A 21,006-nucleotide genomic window follows, 5' to 3' on the forward strand; every position below is an offset into this window, starting at 1 on the left:
TTCTGTGTTTTCCCCAGATCCCACTGTAATCAGGTCACCCATGATTTCTCAGCGTAGGGTCCTAGATCCCCCTGCATCTCTCAGCATCCCTGTCCTTCCCCAGAGAGGATAGCTCTGATACTATCAGAGTGTTTCCTTCTCCCCTTTTGCCTGCACTCCTTGCACGCTCACCCCCTCACTTATGTCTGGGCCCTCCCAGCTGTCCCCACAGAACAGTCTTCAATGGGGATGTGTATAAAAAGGCCAGTGCTGGGTCTAGAGCAGGCCTGCCTGGGGTCCAGCTCCTTACTCCATCGTTCAACCTCTCCAAACTTCAGTTTCCTCTGCTGTAAGATGTGGTCTGCAGTCAGTTGGGTACAGTACTCCAGGCAGCCTCTTGGGGGATCAACATGTGTGTCCATGGGTGCCCCACACTGCCTCTATCTCCCCCACAGAAGCAGGAGATGTGCGGAAACCTGACGCTGCAGCACCATATGCTGGAGCCCGTGCAGAGGGTCCCCCGCTATGAGCTGCTGCTCAAGGACTATCTGAAGAGGCTCCCAGAGGATGCCCCAGACTGGAAGGATGCAGAGAGTGAGCCAAGCCGGCCACAGGCTGAGGGGCTCCTGGGCAGTGGGAGCTGGGGCCCCTGCTGAAAACCCACATTGAGAGAGACAGAGAGTCAGAGACAGAAAGAGAGAGACAGAGAGATAGAGAGAGACAGAGACAGAGAGACGGAGAGAGCTCCAAGTGACCCCTAAACAAGGTGGTGACTGAGAGTCTGAGTGTAAGGGAAAACCGCCCCTGCCCCCATTGCAGTGCAAGGGGTGGATGATGGTTCTGTGGAGGGGGCTGCTAAGTGTTGGCAGAGCTTAGCCCTCATGGAGGACCTTATGGGGCTGGCAAGGCTGCTCCTGGTGCACGGGCAGCAGCTGGCAGGCAACATGGGGCAAGGTCTGCACAGGGGAGTGGCATGCCAGCCCCAGCGGACCCCCAGCAAATGGGATGCCTCTGCAGGGTCACACCCCCACACCCAGGGCCAGGTCTCATGAGCAGCCTGGTACAACCGTGGGAAAGGGCAGGAGCAGGGCAGAACCTGACACTAAGCCTCGTGGGGCGAGGAGCCACCAGGCGCCCTGCAGCTTGACTCTGTCTTCTTCCTGCAGGGTCCTTGGAGCTCATCTCCACAGCTGCCAACCACTCCAACGCTGCCATTCGGAAAATGGTGAGTGTGGGCGACCCTGGAAGATGCCCAAGGGACCAGTAGTTTGGGGCAGGGAGGGCACAGGGTGGGCCAGGTACTGTCAGCATGCATACTCACCCACCTGTCCCCCAGGAAGACAGAGACTCCACTGAGAGCCAGACAGGCCTGTCCCTTACTAGCTTGGTGATTGCTGGTAAGTTATATAGCGCTCCATGCCTCAGTTTCCCCATCTGTAAAATGAGGTCACTGACAGAATCTGTCTCATTGGGCTGTTGTGGGGATTAAATCACTCTACGTGAAGTGGTCAGAACAGGACCTGGCATAACTTAGTGTTAGCTTTTGGTGTTAGTATCATTCATTTGTTCGTTCATTCACTCACTGAAGCTCTGTCAGCTGGGGCTGCTCTAACAAAGTATTGTAGACTGGACAGCTTAAACAGCAGACATTTACTCTCACCATTCCGGAGGCTGGAAGTTCAAGACCAAGGTGCTGGCGGATTTGGTTCCTGGCTTGTAGACAGCCACCTTCTCGCTGTGTCCTCACATGGCAAAAAAAGAGAGCAAGCTCTCTGGTGTCTCTCTTAATAGGGCTCTAATCTCATCATGCCCCACCCCTCCCCCATCCCATGACCATGACCTCATCTAAACTTAATCACCTACCAAAGGCCCCACCTCCAAATACAGCCTGAAGGTGGAGGAGATGGTGTCCTCTTGTTGATCTAACGCCCCCAAGTAATAGGCTCTGCCGATGGGGAGGCCTCCTAGCCCATACCAATGCCTTTTGACCCAGTGGGCTCTGTCTTCAGAGGCCCTTGTTTGGCCTGCACACTGCCTGGACATGGTGTAAGAATTTCTAAATCCTTGCCCAGAATTAGAGATCAGGTCATTTCACAGGAGAATCCAAATTCCTGGCTTTACTGGAAAACTCTGAAAACCCCAGGCCCACACTAAAACCTGGGACGAGGCGAGGTGCCCCCTAAGTGGGCTGGCTCTCCAGGCCGCCACAGTCCCTACCCAGCCCTGGTTGCCTCAGTCCTGAGACCTATTTACTTTCACATGGGCACTGCTGTTGTTTGAGAGGAAAAAGAAAGTGAAATATTTCTTTGACCCCACATCTCTCAAAAAGGAGAAATGAGAGACGGGCCGCCTGTTTTGGGGCAGCTCTTGCTATGTGTGGTCCACGTCCTGTGTCCTCATTACCTGCCTGTCCCCGGGATTGGGTCTGGAGGCCCCAGACCAGATGCGTCTGAGGTCAGGCCCACAGTGGGGCACCCATGGCAACCTAAACAGGTGACATTTCACTCTAGATACTTTTTATCTAATCTCCCCTTTTCTTCCTCCCCAAGACTAAATCTAATGGAGGAGAAAGAGCTGCTTCATGGAACTCTGTGGTCATGAGCTCACACAGAGCCCATGGAGGAGCCCCCATGGACCTACATCTCTGAGGGGCTTGGGGTGGACTCCTGTCCCACAATAGCATGTCCACTGTGTGGCAGTTCTCGCTCCAAGTCTGGTGAGGCCTCTGTGACCGGCAGGGGGCTCTGGTCAGGTGTGGGGGAAGGCTTATCAATGTGGGCTCATGGGACCCTCTTCATGCTTCCACCTGTCCATCCCTAATCCCCTCAACCTGGACCAACCCCCCAACCTCCCCACCTCCAATCTCCCTGGTCTCCGGTCCGTACTTCTCTACTAAGAGCTTTCTATGGGTTGCTTATTTTGTCACTCCCTGTCCAGAAGCCTCCGGGCCTGCCACTGCCTCACAGGTACACACATAAGCTCTCCTACATGTCCACTGCACGCCCAGCCCCCAGTACACACAAGGCCCTTTGGCCCTGCCTAGCCTGCTCTTCCTCACTCTCCGTGCTGGCTCCCCCTCCTGCTCCCATGCCCACATCTACCACCTGTTTCCATACCAGAGGCAGAAGAGCTACCAAACCAGCCTGCTTCCAGGGAGTGCAGGCTAAGATTGGTCAGGTCCAAGGGCAGTGGTGCTGTAGCATGGTGGATCCATGCTCCTTGTTGCTGGGTTAAGGTTCCTGCGGGCTCAGCTCTGCCTTTTGCTGAGTTCACTCCTTCACTCTTGGCTCAAGCCCCTGGTCAGGGCCTATGGCCTCTTGGCCCAGAGCTGGAGCAATGAGCTGCCTACCCTCTCCCCTCACACCACAAGGGTGGGGGTTGGCCATATGACCACACAACCAGTCTCGAGAACAGAGGGCGATGACCTGCGGGTAGGCAGAGGTCTGGTCTCATCATGGCCCTGGGCCATCTGAGGGTGGAGCAGGAAACCAGGTAAGGCTACCACAAGAAGGGATGACTGTCCAGGGCAAAAGCTGCAGCTGCCCAACGTATCTCCTGTGACCCAATGCCCTTCACTGTGGAGGCTAAGAGAGCCAGTCCCAGTTCTCTAGCTGAAACATCTCCAGCAACTCACTTGATTTTTCTGTGCCTCAGTTTCTCTGTCTATAGATTGAGGATAGTAATGGCATCTGCCTCTTAAGGCCGGTGCTAGAATTAAATTAATTAATACCCACATTGTGTTTAGAACAGGGTGTGGCACATAGCAATGGTGCTAACTGTTGTTATTATTTATTACTCTCTGCAAGTTGAACCTCTGTTCTACAAGGCCCGTGTTTTCCCTCCCACCGTTGTCAGCAGGATCGTGGTCCCTCCTTGGTTCTGGACCACACTTGCAGGGCAGGGTTCCACACACCTCTGGGTCCCCAGCCCCGGCAGGCCTCCAATCCCTGTGGTTGTGCAGCTGCCTGAGCCCCGTGTCTCTCTCAGGAGAAAATGCACAAGCTCTTGGAGGTATACGAGAGACTAGGTGGGGAGGAGGACATCGTCAACCCTGCGAACGAGCTGATCAAGGAGGGCCACATCCAGAAGCTATCAGCCAAGAATGGCACGACCCAGGACCGCCACCTCTTCCTGGTGAGCCCCCAACCGGTCACACCCAGCCCTGCCCAGTCCTGCCCAGCCCAGCTGCAGAACCACGCCCCTGCCACGCCACACCCAGCCCAGCGGCAGAGCCTGGGCCTACCCAGCCACTCAGCCACACCCTCACCCAACCCAGGCCCAACCAGTTGCAGAGCCCCGCCCCACCACTAAGCCACTCCCCCAGTCCAACCCCCAGCATGCCCTCACCACTCCCACATTCAGCCCAGCCCCGCCTAGCCCTGCCCACTCTTGCCAGAGCCACGCCCCACCTCCTCCTTGGGGTGCTCCTCTGTGGAGTCAACCGCCCCTCACCCCATACGTGCCCGTCACTATCGCAGTTCAACAGCATGATCCTTTACTGCGTGCCCAAACTGCGGCTCATGGGCCAGAAGTTCAGTGTCCGGGAGAAGATGGACATTTCCGACCTCCAGGTGGGTGAGCCCCTCCCACCGATCTGTTCCCCCGAGAAAGCACAGAGCAGGTGTAAGGACACAGCGCTTTAGCCACCAAAGTACTCACTGCTGTGCAACTGGTTGCCTGACTACTTCTCTGAGCCTTACTTCTATCCTGACCCAGGCATGGGGGAACATCTCTGAGGGCGCCTTGGCCTAGCATCCTGGGCTGAATGGGCAGGATCCCCTGTCCCTCCACTTGGGTACCGGCCAGTGCGCTGCCGGCTTCATGTTGGCAGGATGAAGGGCAATGCCAGGACCTGGGCCATCTCCTGTCCCCTGTGAAGTTAGCCCTAAGGGCCCCACTTACAGACTCTAAGAGAAACTTGGGGTGAATGCAGATGGGGTGCCCATCCTGCCTGTTCCCTGGTCCTTGGTCCATGCTCTCTCCATTCCTGCACCAATTTGGAGCCCAGATGATGTTCTGCAGGCACTTGTACCCAAGGTCCAGATGACCTGTTGTCCCTGCTGTCCCTATTCCTTGCGTCCATTGATGTCTCGTGCTGTGGGGCTGCTGGAGCTGGAGTCAGTCCCCCTCTTCTGTGGGAGAGTGCTTTGAATTAACGGGCACTCCAAAAATACTGGCTAAATCAAAGTATTTCTTTATTCTAAAAAGTGAAGGGTTGCATTAGTGATGCAAAAAAAATCCCTTCTGACAGTGGCCAGCCTGTGGGCCACATCTACTCCCAAGGGCTGTGGGAGTAGAGTGTTGAGGGGATGAGGGAAGGCTCCCTGTTGCAGACACCTGCAGATAGAAGGTACCTGCCCATGGGGCCTCAGAAACCCCGGCAGAGTAGTGGAGATCCTCCTGGCTCTTCTCCTAAGATTCCCATCCCTGTGTCGGGAGTGCCTGTGGGTACCTTTGTGGGGAAAGGCACTGGGGCTGACTTCCTGGGAAGGCCTGAGAGCAGGCAGATTTGGCCGGCACAGTTCCAAGAACAGTGAATGAGTGGTCCCAGCCCTGCCTGAGCAGGTCGGTGGTCCACCCTCCACCATGGACTGACTCACGGAGTGGCCCGCAGCAACCATGACCCTAAGCTGAGCACTCCCCTGCAGACTCACTGGGTCACCTCTGCCCCCCCTTCTCAGGGAAAGACCTCCAAGTCTGAGAGTGTGAGTCCACAGTTCAGGACCTGCTAAAAGTGACCTACTGTTTTTGTTTTGTCCTTTGTTGTATGCCTTCAGGTGCAGGATGTCCTCAAGTCAAATGCAGCCTACACATTCATCATAACTGGAAAGAAAAGGTCCCTGGAGCTACAAACTCGGTAGGTTTCAGCTGCCTTGGTGTCTGCCGCTGTGTGAATATGTTTGACCTGAAATTTTAGCAGATGGCTTCCTTTTCTAAACTGCATAAACTTTCGATGTGTTTGTGTTCATTTTACTCGCTTATCTGTGGTTTAAAATGTAACAGTACTAAGGGGAAGTCAATGAAAATTAAGCCTCTGCCCACCCCCTGTTCCCCACCCCCAGCAGACATTCTTAACCATCTCTGAAGTATCCTTCCGGAATTTCTGTCCCCATACATATGTATCTATTTTTAATTTTATTTATTTATTTTTAAAAATAAATTTATTTATTTATTTTTGGCTGTGTTGGGTCTTTGTTGCTGTGCGCAGGCTTTCTCTAGTTGCAGCGAGCAAGGGCTACTCTTCGTTGTGGTGCGCAGGCTTCTCATTGCGGTGGCTTCTCTTGTTGCAGAGCACGGGCTCTAGGGCGCATGGGCTTCAGTAGTTGTGGCACGCGGGCTCTAGAATGCAGGCTCAGTAGTTGTGGCGCGTGGGCTTAGCTGCTCCACGGCATGTGGGATCTTCCCAGACCAGGGCTCGAACCCTTGTCTCCTGCATTGGCAGGTGGATTGTTAACCACTGTGCCACCAGGGAAGCCCTGTATCTATTTTTTAAAGCACAGATGACCATTTTCTATCTAGTCTGTTCTGCATCTTGCTTTTTTCATTTAATTTATCAGAAATCATCCCATATATGAGCACCATTTTCTAAAGCAGCATAATTTTCCAGTATGATCGTTGGCTGGTTCCCATTGACGGGCACCTAGGTCCTCTGGGGTCTTGCTGTCGCAAATGGTGCTGCAAGCAGTGTCCATGAACCAAGTTTTGTACATATGTGTCGTTACGTCCATCTGGTAGATTCCTGAAGTAAAATTGCTGGCCAAAGGGTAGCATGTCCACTTTAAATTTTGGTGGCTGTTGTCACACTACCCTGTAAGATGGTGCATGACTTGTGGCGGGGCTTGGGAGAGCCCATCTCTCACTTCCGCCAATGACGTGAGATCTTTGCAATGACCCATTGTGGCCCACCGAAGTGTTGGTTTACATCCACTGCAGAGGGCTCTGCATACCAAGCTTACCACATCTAGCCACATCTGACTTCATCTGGCCACACCTGACCCTACCTGCACCCACAAGGCCACACTTAACTCCACCTGGCCACAATTGACCTCGCCTGACTGCACCTGGTGATGCTGGCCACAGTGTTCCAGAGCCTTTGGGGCCACTCTCCCAAGCCATGAGTTGCACTTCCAGGCAGTGAGCAGCACAGGCATGTACTTCAGGGCTGAGAGGAATCAGGTGGTTTAGAGTCAGTATCCAAGACTAAATGAATAAAATACTCTTTTGGCTTTTATAGGACAGAAGAGGAAAAGAAAGAATGGATTCAGGTGAAGCTCCTAAAGTTTTAAAGTAACCCAATGACCAAATTCTTGAGTGGTATGGCCATTTCATGTTGGAGCAAGGGATGGGATGGCCCCGTGTCCCCCCCAGGTATTACCCACCCATCTATCCACCTTGAAGTGATGGGGTGACCAAGTTTATAAGCACCTTCAGACTCCACAAACCTTTGAATCCATTCTCTTATTTGGGGCTCCCCAGTAAACAAATAAACATAAAGGCCTGGAGGTGGACATGCAGGGAGGTGCCCTCACCCTGGGGAGGATCTCCACTGTCTGGCAGCTCCAAGGTAGGTCCGTGTTGTCCTTTCTCTCCGTGGCTGGCAGGAGAGGTGGGTCTTGCAGGACGAGCAGCTTGACTTCCAGAACGGAGCCTGTGCTTCCAAAGACAGGCCAGGCAGTGTCCTGGGGCAGCCAGAGCAGGCTCAGCTCAGAACCAGCCATAGGTAGGGACACAGGTCAGGAGGGCCACATCAGAGCAGAGGCCAAGGCAGTGACCGGGGTTGGCAGACCACCACCAGGCCAAACGCTAACCATTAGTGATGGTTAGCCACCATTAGTGGCTCCCAAAATTCATAAGACAGAAATCTGAGTGAGAAGAGGAAAAGGAAATTCAAACAGATATTAGATTTGGAATGCTGTTGCAGGAAGTGGAAACATGGCCTCGAATCCATATAAAATGTTCCAAGAGCACTGCCCTTGGCTTGGAGAACTGCATGTGGGGTGGCACTGGGAGCCATGGAGATTGGAGTGGGGACCCGGTCAGTCACTGATCACATCCCTGAGCCTTGTTTCCTCATCTCAGAGGACATGTGAGGCTGTTGGTCAGGGGAGAACGCAATGACCACGGGACCCTTGTCCTCACCCTCCTGGAATGCTCTCTGAGGGCCCTTGTTCTCTATGGTTTTGTTTCAGGTCATTGAGGCCACCATTGAGAAGCACAAGCAGAACAGCCAGACTTTCAAGGCCTTCAGTGGCTCCTTCGGCCAGGATGAGGATTCCTCTCTCACTCCAGACCCGCCTGTGAGTGCCAGTGTCCCTGGGGCAACCCAGGCCCTTTGCACAAGGACTGGTGCTTGGAGGGGAAGCTAGTCCCCATGCTCTCCTCATGCCCACCTTTATTGGGCATCCATGTGGGGACGCCTGTACCTTATAGCTGGGATGGTCAGTGCTTGGACAGGAGGGAGGGAAGGACAGGCCTGGATACAGCTGCTACATGAGGCATTGTCCTATCACATGCACCTAGGGGCTGTGATCTTGTCAGCAGGGGTAGCTTGCTCCCCATGCGAAGCTGTCCCCAGGCCTGGGGGGAGCCAGGAAGCAGGATCCCCCCCACCCAGGGCCAGATGGGTCCACCCTAGGCCTTGGCCATCCCCTCTGTCTAGGTACAACCAAACATGACTTCACAGTGAGGGTCCCTCACTCCATGCCTCAGGGACATCCCTGAAGCTAAGAGATACCCAGCCCAGCCTGGTTGAGCAGCCCTGAGTCCCAGACACCAGGCCGGGGTGGCCCTCCCTGTGGTCTCACTGGTCTGTGGGCCACAGGCCACCTCATTATCCATTTAATATTTGCATCAAATCTCCATTTTGTCTGCTTTCTGGACTATTTTAGAAGAAAACTTTGTGCTGTCCCCGGGCAGGGAAAGTACTGTCCCCTACCTTGAAAAGAGGTGACCTGGAAACAGAACCCCCCACCCCACCTCATACCTGCCGTTAAAGTTGGTGCAGAGACAGAGCCTGACCGTAGAAAGCAGGGCACCGAGCTCTCCACAGATGCCTGAGGACAGCTAGAGGCCAGGGCCACCTCACATGGTGTGATGCAGCTGGTTAGGCCTGGTGGGCCTCAAGGAGGTTCATACCTGCCCACCGCCCTCCACCCCAGCTGGGAAATGATAACTCTTCTGAGATGCCTTCAGGCCAGGGAGGACAGATTCCCAAAGTCACAGCAAACACCAGGCCCCGACAGTCTTCCTCCTGACCCTGTGACCAGACAGAAGGAATGGTGGCATTCCAGCACTGCCTTGGATGTCAGCATGTGGCCACAGACCTCTGCTCATGCCAGCTGTCTTGTCCCCTCCAGATGGTGAGCGCCAACCCAGAGGTGCCTGCAGCGGTACCCACTGGTGGAGGGGGTGCTGCAGGGGTGAGTGACCCCCCCAGCTTTGACAGGGGCGGGAGGTGGAAGTTGGGGTCAGACCAGGGTGACCTGAGGGTGAGGGTTTAGCCTCCCCCTTCCATGTGACCTGGGTCCTCACAGTGATGGCCTCTGGGGCCTGTTGGTGGAGGGCTGGGGCAAGCCCGCTGGGACCCAAATGTCCATTTCCTTGGGTGGGTGAAGGTTACACAGCTGAGTTCTTCTGAAGACTTGTGCTCTTTACCACAGGTAAAGTATGCCTGGATGAAATGTGGATCAAGGCGGTACCTGGCCCTCAGGAGGCTCAGTCAATGTGGGCGGAGAAGGCGTGGTCCAGGGTCAGATAGCCTGTGTGCATGTCCCCACCCCGACAGGGCCAGGCCCCGGGACTATGCCGGAGTCCCTCCTGCTCTGTCAGTTTGGGAGATTAGTAACAGGGTAAATATGTGCGCCTCGCATGCAGTGAGTATCCAGTACAGGGAAGCATCATTATTAACCACTGGGCCTAATAGTCGTGAAGTCTGATGACATTTATAAGCCTAGACTACCAAGGAGGTGCTGTACCCTGCATCCTGAGAGGGGATTCTCCTGGGCATCTTTGCTTTGCCCTATCCCTCAGTTTTCCGGGCTCAGAAGGAATGAGTGGAGGCCTGAGCCCCAGCCTGACCCCTAACAGGGGCTTTGCTCCTAAAGCGGAACTTCTTCCATGGGTAGGTTGGTCCAGCCCCCACATTCTCTCCACTGGGCCTGCCTCTCCTTCCCTCCCCCTGACTTCACTTTCTCACATCCCTCATCTGGGCCAGCACTCCCTTGGTGGCAGGTGCTCCCCAGTTGGACAGCAAAGTCTGCCTGAATTTCGCACCAACTTGCAGAGCTCCTTCTTTTCTGGCTACGAGGGCCACCCTGCTGGTCATCACAGCCATTCTGGGTTGGCACCTGTTAGGGTCAACCCATTTTAGGAACAGGAAACGGGCTTGATAGGTGAGGAGACCTGGCCTTTGCCTCAAAGGCCTTGTGGTGGGACTTGACTTTCCTGGGACAGCAGCAGAGGGAGGGACGGATGTCTAGCTCCTCACGGGGAGTAAATGTCCCTGTCCTGGCTTAGATTTTTAGTAAGAAAACTAGTCCCCTCCTCCCACACAATCCATGCTGCTGGGTAGCATTGGGCCCCAGCTGAGGCCCCAGAACAGGTGTGCCCAGATGCTCCAGTCCCCTGCTCTGTTACAAGAGCAGAAGCTTTGCCAGGTCACCACACGACCCCTGACCCGATGTGTCTCTGACTGCCAGGCACTGGGAAAACCTTGAGGAGTTTTTGGGCTCCCATGGAGGGATGGAGCATTTCTAGGGCATGATGGGCTTCAGGGACCAAGTGAGAGGAGGGAACCCCCTTATTTGAGTGCTACTGCTGCCACAGGGTGGCACTGCGAGAACCAGAGGGAGCCTGTGCTAATTTGTTTGAACTCAGCCAGGAAATCTGAAAGCAGCATTACCAGCAGGGGAGAGATGGTCTTGTCACAGCCCCTCAAACTCCCTGAGGGGCTTCCTGCATTGTGGCTCTGTCTGGCCCTGCCTTCCTTTCAGCCCACCCTCCCCCACCATGCCCTGGCCTACCTCACCTGGCCATGTCCCAGGGCCTTTGCACCTGCTATCCCCTCTGTGCAGAATGCCTCAATTATGCCTGCTGTGCCCCAAGGCCTCATCTGTGAAGCCTTCGCAGCTGACCCCAGAGTCACTGACAAGTGTTTCTCACATGAAGCAACCCACCATCAGCTTTCTGAATCACCAAACTGTGCGTGTGAGGCTGGCAGTGTGCTATTGGGCTCCTTTCTGGAACGTCTAGGAACATCATGAAAAGCAGCTTGCACACTCAAGCTTCATCTGTGTAACTAACTGCCCAGAGAAGAATGACACATGGGGCCTCTTCAGCTTTCCAATCAGCTCCAGGGTCCCTTGGCCAGGGTCTCTGACAACCTCCATGATGGCCCTTTGCATGAAGCACTGCTTCTCCCTGTCTCTGCAGGGGAGCTGAGCTGGACCCCCTGCAGGGCCCTCTGCTATCCGACCCTTGGCCTGGGGCATGCCGGAAGGCATCAAGGGCCGTGAGCAACCCCCACTCTTTGTAGGGTGAGTCCACGGGCAGGCCTCAGTCCGTGGATGCGGGGTAAAGTAGAAGTGGCTGTGGGCTGTGTGGTCAGGGAGACAGGGCTGAGGAAGATCCAGTGCCCAGGCAGAGACAGAGGAGCAGGAGGTGGGGCTGGCACACACGACGGGCAGTGCCCATCGGAGAATGTTGTAGCTGGAAGGGACCTGAAGGTCCCATGTTTAATGTTTTAACACGTGGAGTGGGTCCTGACATGAGGCCTTGGGCAACTCCTCCCCCTCTGCCCTCACCTTCCCTTGGGTGTGGAGAAGAGAGAGAGGAGCTGTGTCAGGTGTCTGTTGGCCACTCGGGTGCCCCTCCGATTAGTTGCCCAACTCCTTTGACAGGTGAAAAGGTAGCTGAGAGCCCCTGAGGCTCAGGGCCTCAGCGCGGTCCAGGGGTCTGCCCAGGCCAGGCTGCAGACTTGCTGCGCATCGATGGCGACGCCCAGCCAGTGGATATGCGGGCCACCCCACCTTCTTCTACACAGGGGCTCAGCCTTCCAAGGGCTCTGCAGCACCATTGACTTGCCAAATGCTTGGGATCACAGTTCAAGTTCAGGTCTCCTTGTCCCAGTCCCTTTATCCACCCCAAGCCAGGCCCAGGCCCTACAACAGACAAATGCTCGTCAGCAACAGACTTGCAGCTCCAGCCCCAGCACACATGGCCCGGCCATGGTTTTTCTCATTTGTGTTTCTGATGAGCACAGGTTTTGGTGGACCCAGGAGGGCAGCTCCGTGAAGCTCCTGCCATACAGGGCGAGTCCGAGATGTGCTCAGTGGATATTTGTGGAAAGTACCCCAAAGTGGGTTTTAATTCTGGCACTAGAAAGAGTGATCTTTGCTACAACATGCCAGATGTAAGCTTTTGGAGAGGAAATGTAAACTCACTCTTGGTGTGCTCATTTGATTTCCTGGTGTTGTCCTCAGACACACAGTTCCCACTAGGCCCTCTTTCCTAAGAAAAGCTAAACCCAAACCAGGAAGTTTTGCAAGGGAGTCTTGCAGAATACAAAGACTTCCCCGTTCTGCAAAAGTTGCGTCTCTCTTCACGGAAGCACAGAACTGTCAAGGCCTCCCTGGGCTCCAGAGCCACCATGGCAACATATGGACCCTTCCACGATGTCGTGAAAGGCCCCATCCCCGCCACCCGTCGTTCAGCATGCACAAACTTAGTGCCGCCCTTCCACCCCAAGCCCAGGACAGGGCTGCCTGTGAAGGGCAGAGGGCCTGGACTGCACCCACCACAGGGCCAGGCCTAAGACCCAGGCCTATGTCCACACCCTTTAGGACTGATGATAACTGTGGCTCCATCTTCTGAGCCTGGTTGGCAGGGCCACTGTTTGGGACCCAATTCTTCCCTGAATTTTCCTTCTGCTTCCCTGCTTTGTAAGTGAATCTGCTGAAGAGAAGATGTTGAGTAAAACAGGCCCTCAGCACAGACCTCCCAGGCCCACGCTTGCGCATTTGGAGCGCTTTGGGTGAAGTCGCTTGGCTGTTACTAGGGAAGCCACGGTTCCACACCTCCCTGGTTGGACTTGGCCCAGGCCTTTCCAATGTCTCCACATCCAAAAAGAAAATCTGAGCCCCTCCCTTTGGTTGACTTATTCTATATCCTCATCCAAAAAGGAAGTATGGTTGGCCAGGAAGACCTGTCCTCAACGATGCAGGTGGGCTCACCTCAGCCACCTGGTCACCAGCCCTCGGTGTCGGGAACTGCCTGGGGGAGCCGCATCAAGCATGGGCCATGGTGGCTTACGGTCTTCAGTACCGAGGAAGCTGGTACCCAGCCAAGAAAGCTGGTACTCAGACCCTGTCTGATCACCGAACTGCAGCCTAAAAAAAGGAAGCCAGGATGGGTCGCTCTTCCAAGCCCCAGCCCCAAGATGCCTGGCTCTAGGAACTGCCCTCTGGTCCCTCTGGCCAGGACGGGGTCCTCAGCACCTGAGCTCTTGGCCACATACCCCTGACCCGCTACAGCCTCTCCTCCATCTTGTGGGCAGCCCTGCCCCTCAGGGATGCCCCAGTAGCCCCCATGGCCTCCCTGTGTTCTCAGCAGTTGTGCAGCGCTGTTCGCAGAGTCTGGAGAGCCCAGGTTCTGCAGCACATGTAAGTGCTTGAAGGCAAGACGCGGATCCAGCCACCTGCCACTGACCACTCCCACCTCGAGTGCCCTTGGTGTTCTCACCTGGAAAACAGGCATGGCAGGGTCACCATGAAGGTTGGTAGAGGGCTGAGGCTCCTGGGCCACAGCAGACCCAGGGATGGCCCCTCCTCTCTCTTCTCATGTCTGAGCCCCAGCAGTCCTGAGAGATGGTCTCAAGGGAAGGAGCCCTGAGTGGGGCAGACAGATGTGCCTCAGGGCTAGAGTGTGGCTGGCAGCCAAGGCCGGGTGACAGGGGTGGCCTCCAGTAAGGCATGTGGCTGTGGGGAGCATCAGTATTGCTTGTCGGGTCTGTGCCACCCATTTTCCACCCACAGGGCTCTGTGGTCCTGAGCTGCATGGAATAAACTGAGAGGGGGCCCAAGGTTTTCTTACACCCAGTGTCCATGGGGTCAGGGGTCATGAGATGGAGGAGGAGGGTGATGGGGTCTTGGGCAGAGCAAGCGTCCCTATCACCCTCAGAGGCACCAGCTGGTCCCAGGGCTCCTCGTACCAGGGGGCCAGCACTGGCCTCACAGTGGTGGGGCCCGCAGTGGGGTCTATGAGCAGAGGCAGCAGAGCTTGGAAGCATAGGCCAGAATTAGTGTGCTCAGGCTACTTAACAAAATGCCACAGACACTTATTCTCTAACAGTTCTGAAGGCTGGAAGTCCAGGATCAAGGTGTTGGTAGGGCTGGTTTCTCCTGAGGCCTGTCGACTTAAAGAAAAACACACAACTTAGCGATGAGTTTAAGTTTTACTCAGGATCTTACTGAGGACTATAGCCTGGGAGACAGCTCTGAGGAACTGCTTGTAAGAGGGAGGGGAGGAGCCAGTATATGTACGAATTTTTTGGCTAGGAAATACATGTAGTCAAGCATACATTTTGGTAAAAGATTCCTGCTATATCACGAAGAACAGATATCTTAAGTTAATACTTTTAAGTGATTTTCTCTGCATGGGAAGATGCAAGAATCTGGGGTCACTGAAATTCTTTCTGAGATGTGCCTCTATCTTGGGGCCTGTTTCTCCAACACACAGAATGCCTCATCTTGTTTTTTTCATCCTGAATTCCCTCCCGGGTGCACTGTCGTGGGTGACTGCAGTGGGTGCATCTTAACCCTTATATAACGGGATGATGAGTGGCACTCTTTGTTCTTTTTTTGTTCACAGGCCTCTCTCCTTGGCATGTAGATAGCCATCTTCTCCCTGTGTCCTCACATGGTCTTGCCTCTGTGTGTGACCATGTCCTAATCTCCTCTTCTTATAAGGACACCAGTTATATTGGATTAAGTCCCACCCTAGTGACCTCATTTTACCTTAATCACCTCTTTAAAGGCCCTCTCTCCAAATACAGTCACAGTCTGAGGTGCTGGGGGTTAGAACTGCAAACTATGACTTTTGGGGGACACAATTCAGCCCGTAACAGCCTCCAATGCCCAAACCCCTCCCTTCTGTCTCCCTCACCCCCAACCAGTGCATCTCTTTCTCCTTAAACTTGCAGAGTTTATATTAAACATATTTTTAGCTTATTTTGTTCAAATTTTTATTAGGGAAGCTTTGGACACACACAAGTAGAAATAACAGACAGCGAGACCCCCACACCAGCCTGGAGCAACTTCAGCTTCGTGCTGTTCATGTTTTATCTGTCTTTCCACCCCTATCCTCACCCCACCCCCACATACTCTTCTTTCTTCTGGAATATTTTAAAACAAATCTCAGACCTCATTTTATTCTGCTCAGAAACACTAATGTTAAACTTATTTTAAGTGTTTCTTTTTTAAACAGAAAAAGTGTCTCTGGGCCTCAGTTTCCCCATCTGTGCAAGGGAGAGGTTGAGACAAGCACTTCCAGTAGCCATTCTAGTTCTGACATCCTGGGGAATTTGATACATATCTGTGACATTTCTTAAAATCTTAAGTTTGTGGTGAATTGACTGTGTTCTCTGCTGGGACCCCAGCGCCCCCTACCCACACAGAGAGGAAATGCTAAGGGGCTGGGACGGGGCATTTCCTGAGAGCCATGGTAACATAAGGGCGATCAGCAAAACCAGTCAGGATTCTTGTGCTGTGACGGGGTTCAGGGCCAGGGGCGGTTCCTCACCCCACTTTACAGATGAGGAAACCAAGCTTGGAGAGGAGAAGTGACTCGTGCAGGGTCTCATGGCTGATGAGGGGCAGGGCAAGGGCCTGGGAGCTGTCCCCCAACTTGCACCACTCCTAATCATATGGGGAAACCTAATCAGCGCTACTGAGCCCCCACCCCAGCCTCACCCTGCATGGTCGGTGCCCACTCCCACCTTCACTCCCTCCTGCCTCCTGCTCACCTCCCAAGCCCTTGCATCTGGTGGGGCTGGGGTCCTGGACACGACTGATGGCCAGGGGAAGGCAATCAGAGTGGACCACATAGGTTCCCTCACCCAGCTCTCAAACCGCTGTCCACAGTGCAGAGGGAACACAGTCCTCAATGGGAATGTGAGGCAGGAGGTGGGGGGGTTAGGGGGGCTGGTCAGTGAGTGGCTGGTTTGCTTTTCTATATGTCTATTGGTTTTCTTCCTCTTTCACAAACTGTTCTCGGTGAACACTTGAGAAAATCCAGATGAGAGAGTCAGATAAGAGTTACTCTACCCCAAACAGCCAATAAGATCATCAGGTGTGCTTCCTTCCAGTCTTTTTTTCATGCACGTACTCTTTTTGGTATAAACATTATACGCTACTGTACATTATTTTGCAACTTGCTTGTTTCCCTTAGCAATATAACTTGACACCTTTAAACAGTCTTCCAACATGTCGCCTTGACATCTACCTCCCATGTATGATTTATATACCTGTTCCTTAGTTTTAGACTGCATTAGATTTTTTAAAATTTGTAAATATGTTTAACTAAAAAAGGAATAAATACTTTTTTTAAAAAAAAAGTAAAGTGATAGAATAAAATGAAAACCTCTCTCCCACCGCTGCCTGCCACTCTCCAATTCCTCTTTGCTCCAAGGAGTTTGATGTGGTTCTTGTAAAACTTTTTGAGAAACCTTACACAAAACAGCTTGTTTAAACGTAAAAGAAAACAAACAAACAAAAAAGAAGTAAAAGCATTTTATAGTGTGTTCTTGTGACTAGTCTTAAAGATCTTCTAACCTCTCTGAACACACACCATGTTTCATGACTTCCCGTTGTCTTGCTGAAAGGACTCATCACTGCCCTCTTTTGTGGGAAATTCAGGCAGCATCGGAGGAGATAGAGAGGGGAGTCCAGCCCCTGACCCTGCTCCCACCCCTGGAGAGTGCTCTCACACGTGTTGGGCAGGCAACTGCACACCTCTGAGTGCCTGGCATGGAGCAGGGACCATGCTCTGGGGTCCAATAAAGGGCAGAGCATGGAAGCAAGGGCCACCTGGCTGGATGCTGGGTGCAGACACCCCAGTACTTGGCGTCTGGGCTCCTGTGCAGAGCAGCCACCGTTCCCCCCAGTGTGGGTTCCGGTGGTTATCTTTGCAGACACGCAAAGTCACTGACCTCCGTGGTGGGACAAGTCATTCCAAGCATAGAGTTCCTGTTCCCCTTGGAATCTCACCCCGTGTGACAGCAGGGCAGCTTCTGGGGAGTGAGGCTGGGCAGGGGGCCATGGCCAGTGTGGCTCCTGCTTAATTCCCTTCTGCACGTCCGGCTTTCTTGCCCTGCATGTGCATTGCCTGTGTATCGCACAGCTGCCACTCCACATGTGCTGGGAAGCTGACTGCAGCCGTTTGCCTCCCACAGCTTGAGCCCAGGAGAGGGTCCTCTAAGACCAGACGTGACAAGGAGAAGCAGGGCTGCAGCAGCTGCGGCGAGACCTTCAACTCCATCACCAAAAGGAAGCGCCACTGCAAGCTGTGCGGGGCGGTGAGTCCAGGTGGAAGGAGGCCAGCTGCTGGGACCTCCATGTGCTTAGTTCCTCCTCCAAATCTTCTTTCCATGCACACAGACCCCTGGATCCTGGAACTTCTGAGCAAGAAGGCAGGCTCTGGAGGCCCAGCAGGGGCCAGACTTGGGGTCTCTGCCCTGTGGACAAGGCTCCCGACTCCCATGTCTCACAGACAAGCCCTTCCCCTCCACATGCCGTTACACCTCTCCTTCCAGCCTCCTTCTGGATAGTCTTCTGTCCCTGGGCATTGGGGTCACAGGTGCCCTTGTCTTGCAGGTCATCTGTGGGAAGTGCTCCGAGTTCAAGGCTGAGAACGGCAGGCAGAGCCGTGTCTGCGGAGAGTGTTTCCTGACCCAGCCGGTGGCCCCCTCGAGCCCCGGCCTCGAGGAGCCCTTGGAGCCCAAGCAGAGCACAGAGGTGGGTGGGCTGGGTGAGCCTTCCAGACACAAGACCCCAGAAGCCTTGATAGACTGTGCTCCTAGTGCTGTCGCCTTCCCTGGGACCAGGACTGGTAGGGCTCAGTTGGGTCCATAGGCCACTGAGAGCAGCTAGCAGTTGAATGCCAAATATCACGTGTGTGCGTGTTGGGCTCTTAGGATCCAGTCATGGCCGAGAGCTTGGGAACCGTTTGCACTCAGGGGTTAGATGGTGCATTAGTCAGTTCAGGCTGTATAACAAATACCATAGGATGGACAGCTTAAACAACAGAAACTTATTTCTTCCTGGTCCTGGAGGATGTGAATGTGTGTGGGGTATGTGATGTTACGTGTGAGAGGTGTGTGTGTGTACAGGGAAATCATCAACAGCCGCCACATTCTGGTTCCCTGCTGTTCCATTTTTTCCTACCTTATCTTTATTTCTGTCCTGACCCTTCTTGTGGTCTCACTGCCTAGAAGGTCCAGCCCAATCCCAAGTGGCCTTGCAGTGCCCTGGGGAAGCTCAGGCTGGCCCAGGCCTTGTCCAGTCTGTCTCCCCCTCCTCTCTCCCCCAAAAGCTTCAGCCTTGGTGCTTCCTGGAGAGTGGCTCTTACAAGGGAGACTCCACCTGACTTGTCCTCTGTGTCCTCAGAAGCCAGCCACTGTGGACCCCCCGCCCAGCCTGCTCTGTGGCCCCCTGCTGGTGTCGGATGGCGGCACAGCCTGGAGCAAGGTGTGGGCTGCCATCTCTGAGTCGGACTCCCTGGAGTTGGTGCTGCACCTTCGAGGAGGCAGCCAGGTGTGTCCTCTGTCCGCTGGGCCACACTGGGGGTGGGGGTCCACCCTGCTCCGGCAGCCCACAGCCTCAAGCCCGCGGCGCCCAGATAGGCCTGGGCCATGCAGCCTGGGCCCAACCCCACATGGTGGGTGGCTCATGTGACCCTAGGGCCTCAGTTTCCTCGGCTGTCCAGAATCACCCTTCTGCTGCCCACTTGTGGGAGATGGTATTTAGTGATGCCAGGACTCCAGAGGCCGGGGTGCTGACGCTCCTCTCCTTTCCTGCAGGATGGCCAGCTGCTGCATGCCATCCCCCTCTCTGGCTGCAGGGTGAGTGTGCCAGAGCCCGCAGAGAGGCTGGATGCTGGACACATGTGGCAGCTGCAGCAGGCCCAGCAGTCTTTGTACCTGAGTGCCCCGTCCGCCGAGCTGCAGCAGCAGTGGTTGGAGGCCCTGAGCTCAGCAGCCCACGGGCACCTGGCCCAGGCCAGCCCAGGGGCCCAGCAGCCCCAGACCCCAGCTGCCCCATGAGCTGAGTCTCTGCCGTGTCTCCTAGCTGTACAGCCACCGTGGCAGGGCCTGTACTCATCTGAGAGGTGGCATCAGGCCACATGCAGGCATGAAGGGAGCCTGGATTGCTGAGGGACCAACAGGCCACATAGCACTTGGCCCTGGAGGGTTCCTCCACGTCAGAGAGGAGAAAAATGAGGCCCAAACAGGGGCAGCCAATTGCCCAGGGTCACCCAGCACGTCCCTCAAAGACCCGGGCCTCTGCCTGCAGGCCCAGCAGTGTGGCCCAGAGCGGGGCGTGGGGTGACTGTCAAGAAAACTCCATCTGAGTGGGCAGTGAGGGGTCATCTGCGCCAGAAGACAGAAGGAGCTCATGGGTGGTGCCCAGGACACCTGGTGGATGTCTGCAGTCATGCCACCCCTCCTGATGGTTGCCCACCCATCTATACCATCTACATCCATGTGAGCTGAACCATACTGGCCCCCCGGACTCCACCTCTCTCCTCTTTCCTCTCCCGGGGACTGGGCACACCCTGTGCCACCTCGTAGCTCGCCACCCCATTTGGAGATGCCTAAGGGAGCGAGTGGTGGGTTCCTGAATAGCCATGCTGCGAAACTACAGGGGGACCACACAGGCGTCGTGATCTGTGGCCTGAGATTTGTGCCTGCCTCACCTGGTCGGTGGTGGACAGTGCTTATCTACATAAATAAATGCTGGCAGCCAACAGGTGGACACAGCCTTGGGGCAGGGTCTCCCCACAGTGGGCCTGGTTGGCTGGAGAATGAGGGTAACAGCTGGGCACAGCCGGTAATGACGCCCTGGACCCCAATCCAGGCCTGCAGGGTGCAAGTAACACCCCTGTGGTTGCCCCAGGATGCAGCGGCATTAGACAGCGGGGCCTCAGATAAGGTACCATGCCTGGAGACCTGCTCTGTGTCCCTGGTCATGCTAGTGAGGTAGACAGGGCCATTTGCCCCTGTAGCAAGTGGAGCCAGACTTAGATACGGGATCGTGGGAGTGCTGGCTACTCACAAAGATGTCGGGAAGGTCTATTTGCACCAGAGCCCCGAGGGCCTTGAAGGAGAGCAGAGGGACCTAGGAACTGATGACTGAGGGGTGTCCAGTCCCTTGGGACCCCCATCCCTCTAACGTCCGCAAGGCACCCTGCGGGGATGCCTGTCACTGCCCAGCCATGGGCAGACTTGCAGGGCACATACCTGTGGGCTGAGAGGGTCATTGTGGGAGCCAGAAATGGATGACTGGTCATGGGTGAGGCAGGGGTGGGGCCCAGGCAAGGAGTGACAGGGCACAGGGGAGGTGCTCAGGGCACAGGTGAGCTGGGACCCAGGTGAAGTGGGCAGGGCCCAGGTGAGGTGGTCAGGGTCCAGGTGAAGTAGGACAGGACACGGGTAAAGTAGAGACCCAGGTGAGGTGGGCAGGGCACAGGTGAGCTTAGGCGTGAGTCAGCGCTGTCTCCCACATACCCACCCTGCTATGCTTGGATGTTGCTGCAGCTGTATACCTGCTGCATACCTGGGCCTCAATCCTGCACCTGTGAGAGCTCACCACCTGCAGTGGGTGTTCTGAAGCTGCTTGATACCGGCAACTTGCCCACTGGGAAGGGGAGGCCAGGCCCTTCCAACTGTGCTCTTACTCAAGAAAATACAGCAAAGTCCCTGCCCATGGAGCCAAGGCAGGGACAGCAGATGTCAGAGGCATTGAAGGGACCTGG

At 54.9% G+C, this 21,006-nt stretch overlaps 1 protein-coding gene across 6 annotated transcripts in view; it reads left to right on the plus strand.

Annotated features, from left to right (window-relative positions):
• FGD3 (FYVE, RhoGEF and PH domain containing 3) overlaps window positions 1-20,010 on the plus strand; it is a 38,352-nt gene extending 18,342 nt beyond the window's left edge. For 3 of the 6 annotated variants that reach the window (XM_027098384.1, XM_027098386.1, XM_027098385.1), the window contains 12 exons: window positions 435-573; window positions 1,146-1,204; window positions 3,967-4,113; window positions 4,458-4,550; window positions 5,757-5,836; window positions 7,214-7,244; window positions 8,169-8,276; window positions 9,336-9,398; window positions 17,426-17,548; window positions 17,847-17,987; window positions 18,639-18,785; window positions 19,052-20,010. In XM_027098384.1, coding sequence (XP_026954185.1) covers window positions 435-573; window positions 1,146-1,204; window positions 3,967-4,113; window positions 4,458-4,550; window positions 5,757-5,836; window positions 7,214-7,244; window positions 8,169-8,276; window positions 9,336-9,398; window positions 17,426-17,548; window positions 17,847-17,987; window positions 18,639-18,785; window positions 19,052-19,294 — 1,374 coding nt within the window. In that variant the 3' untranslated portion in view covers window positions 19,295-20,010. The remainder of the gene's footprint in view (window positions 1-434; window positions 574-1,145; window positions 1,205-3,966; window positions 4,114-4,457; window positions 4,551-5,756; window positions 5,837-7,213; window positions 7,245-8,168; window positions 8,277-9,335; window positions 9,399-17,425; window positions 17,549-17,846; window positions 17,988-18,638; window positions 18,786-19,051) is intronic. The other 3 variants (XM_027098387.1, XM_027098388.1, XM_027098389.1) reach the window with 3 other exon arrangements.
• Window positions 20,011-21,006: the final 996 nt, after the last annotated feature.

Source organism: Aethalodelphis obliquidens, unplaced genomic scaffold (genome assembly GCF_003676395.1).
Source record: "Aethalodelphis obliquidens isolate GAN/ISIS:26980383/991018 unplaced genomic scaffold, ASM367639v1 scaffold122, whole genome shotgun sequence".
In the NCBI taxonomy this organism is placed as follows: Eukaryota; Metazoa; Chordata; class Mammalia; order Artiodactyla; family Delphinidae; genus Aethalodelphis; species Aethalodelphis obliquidens.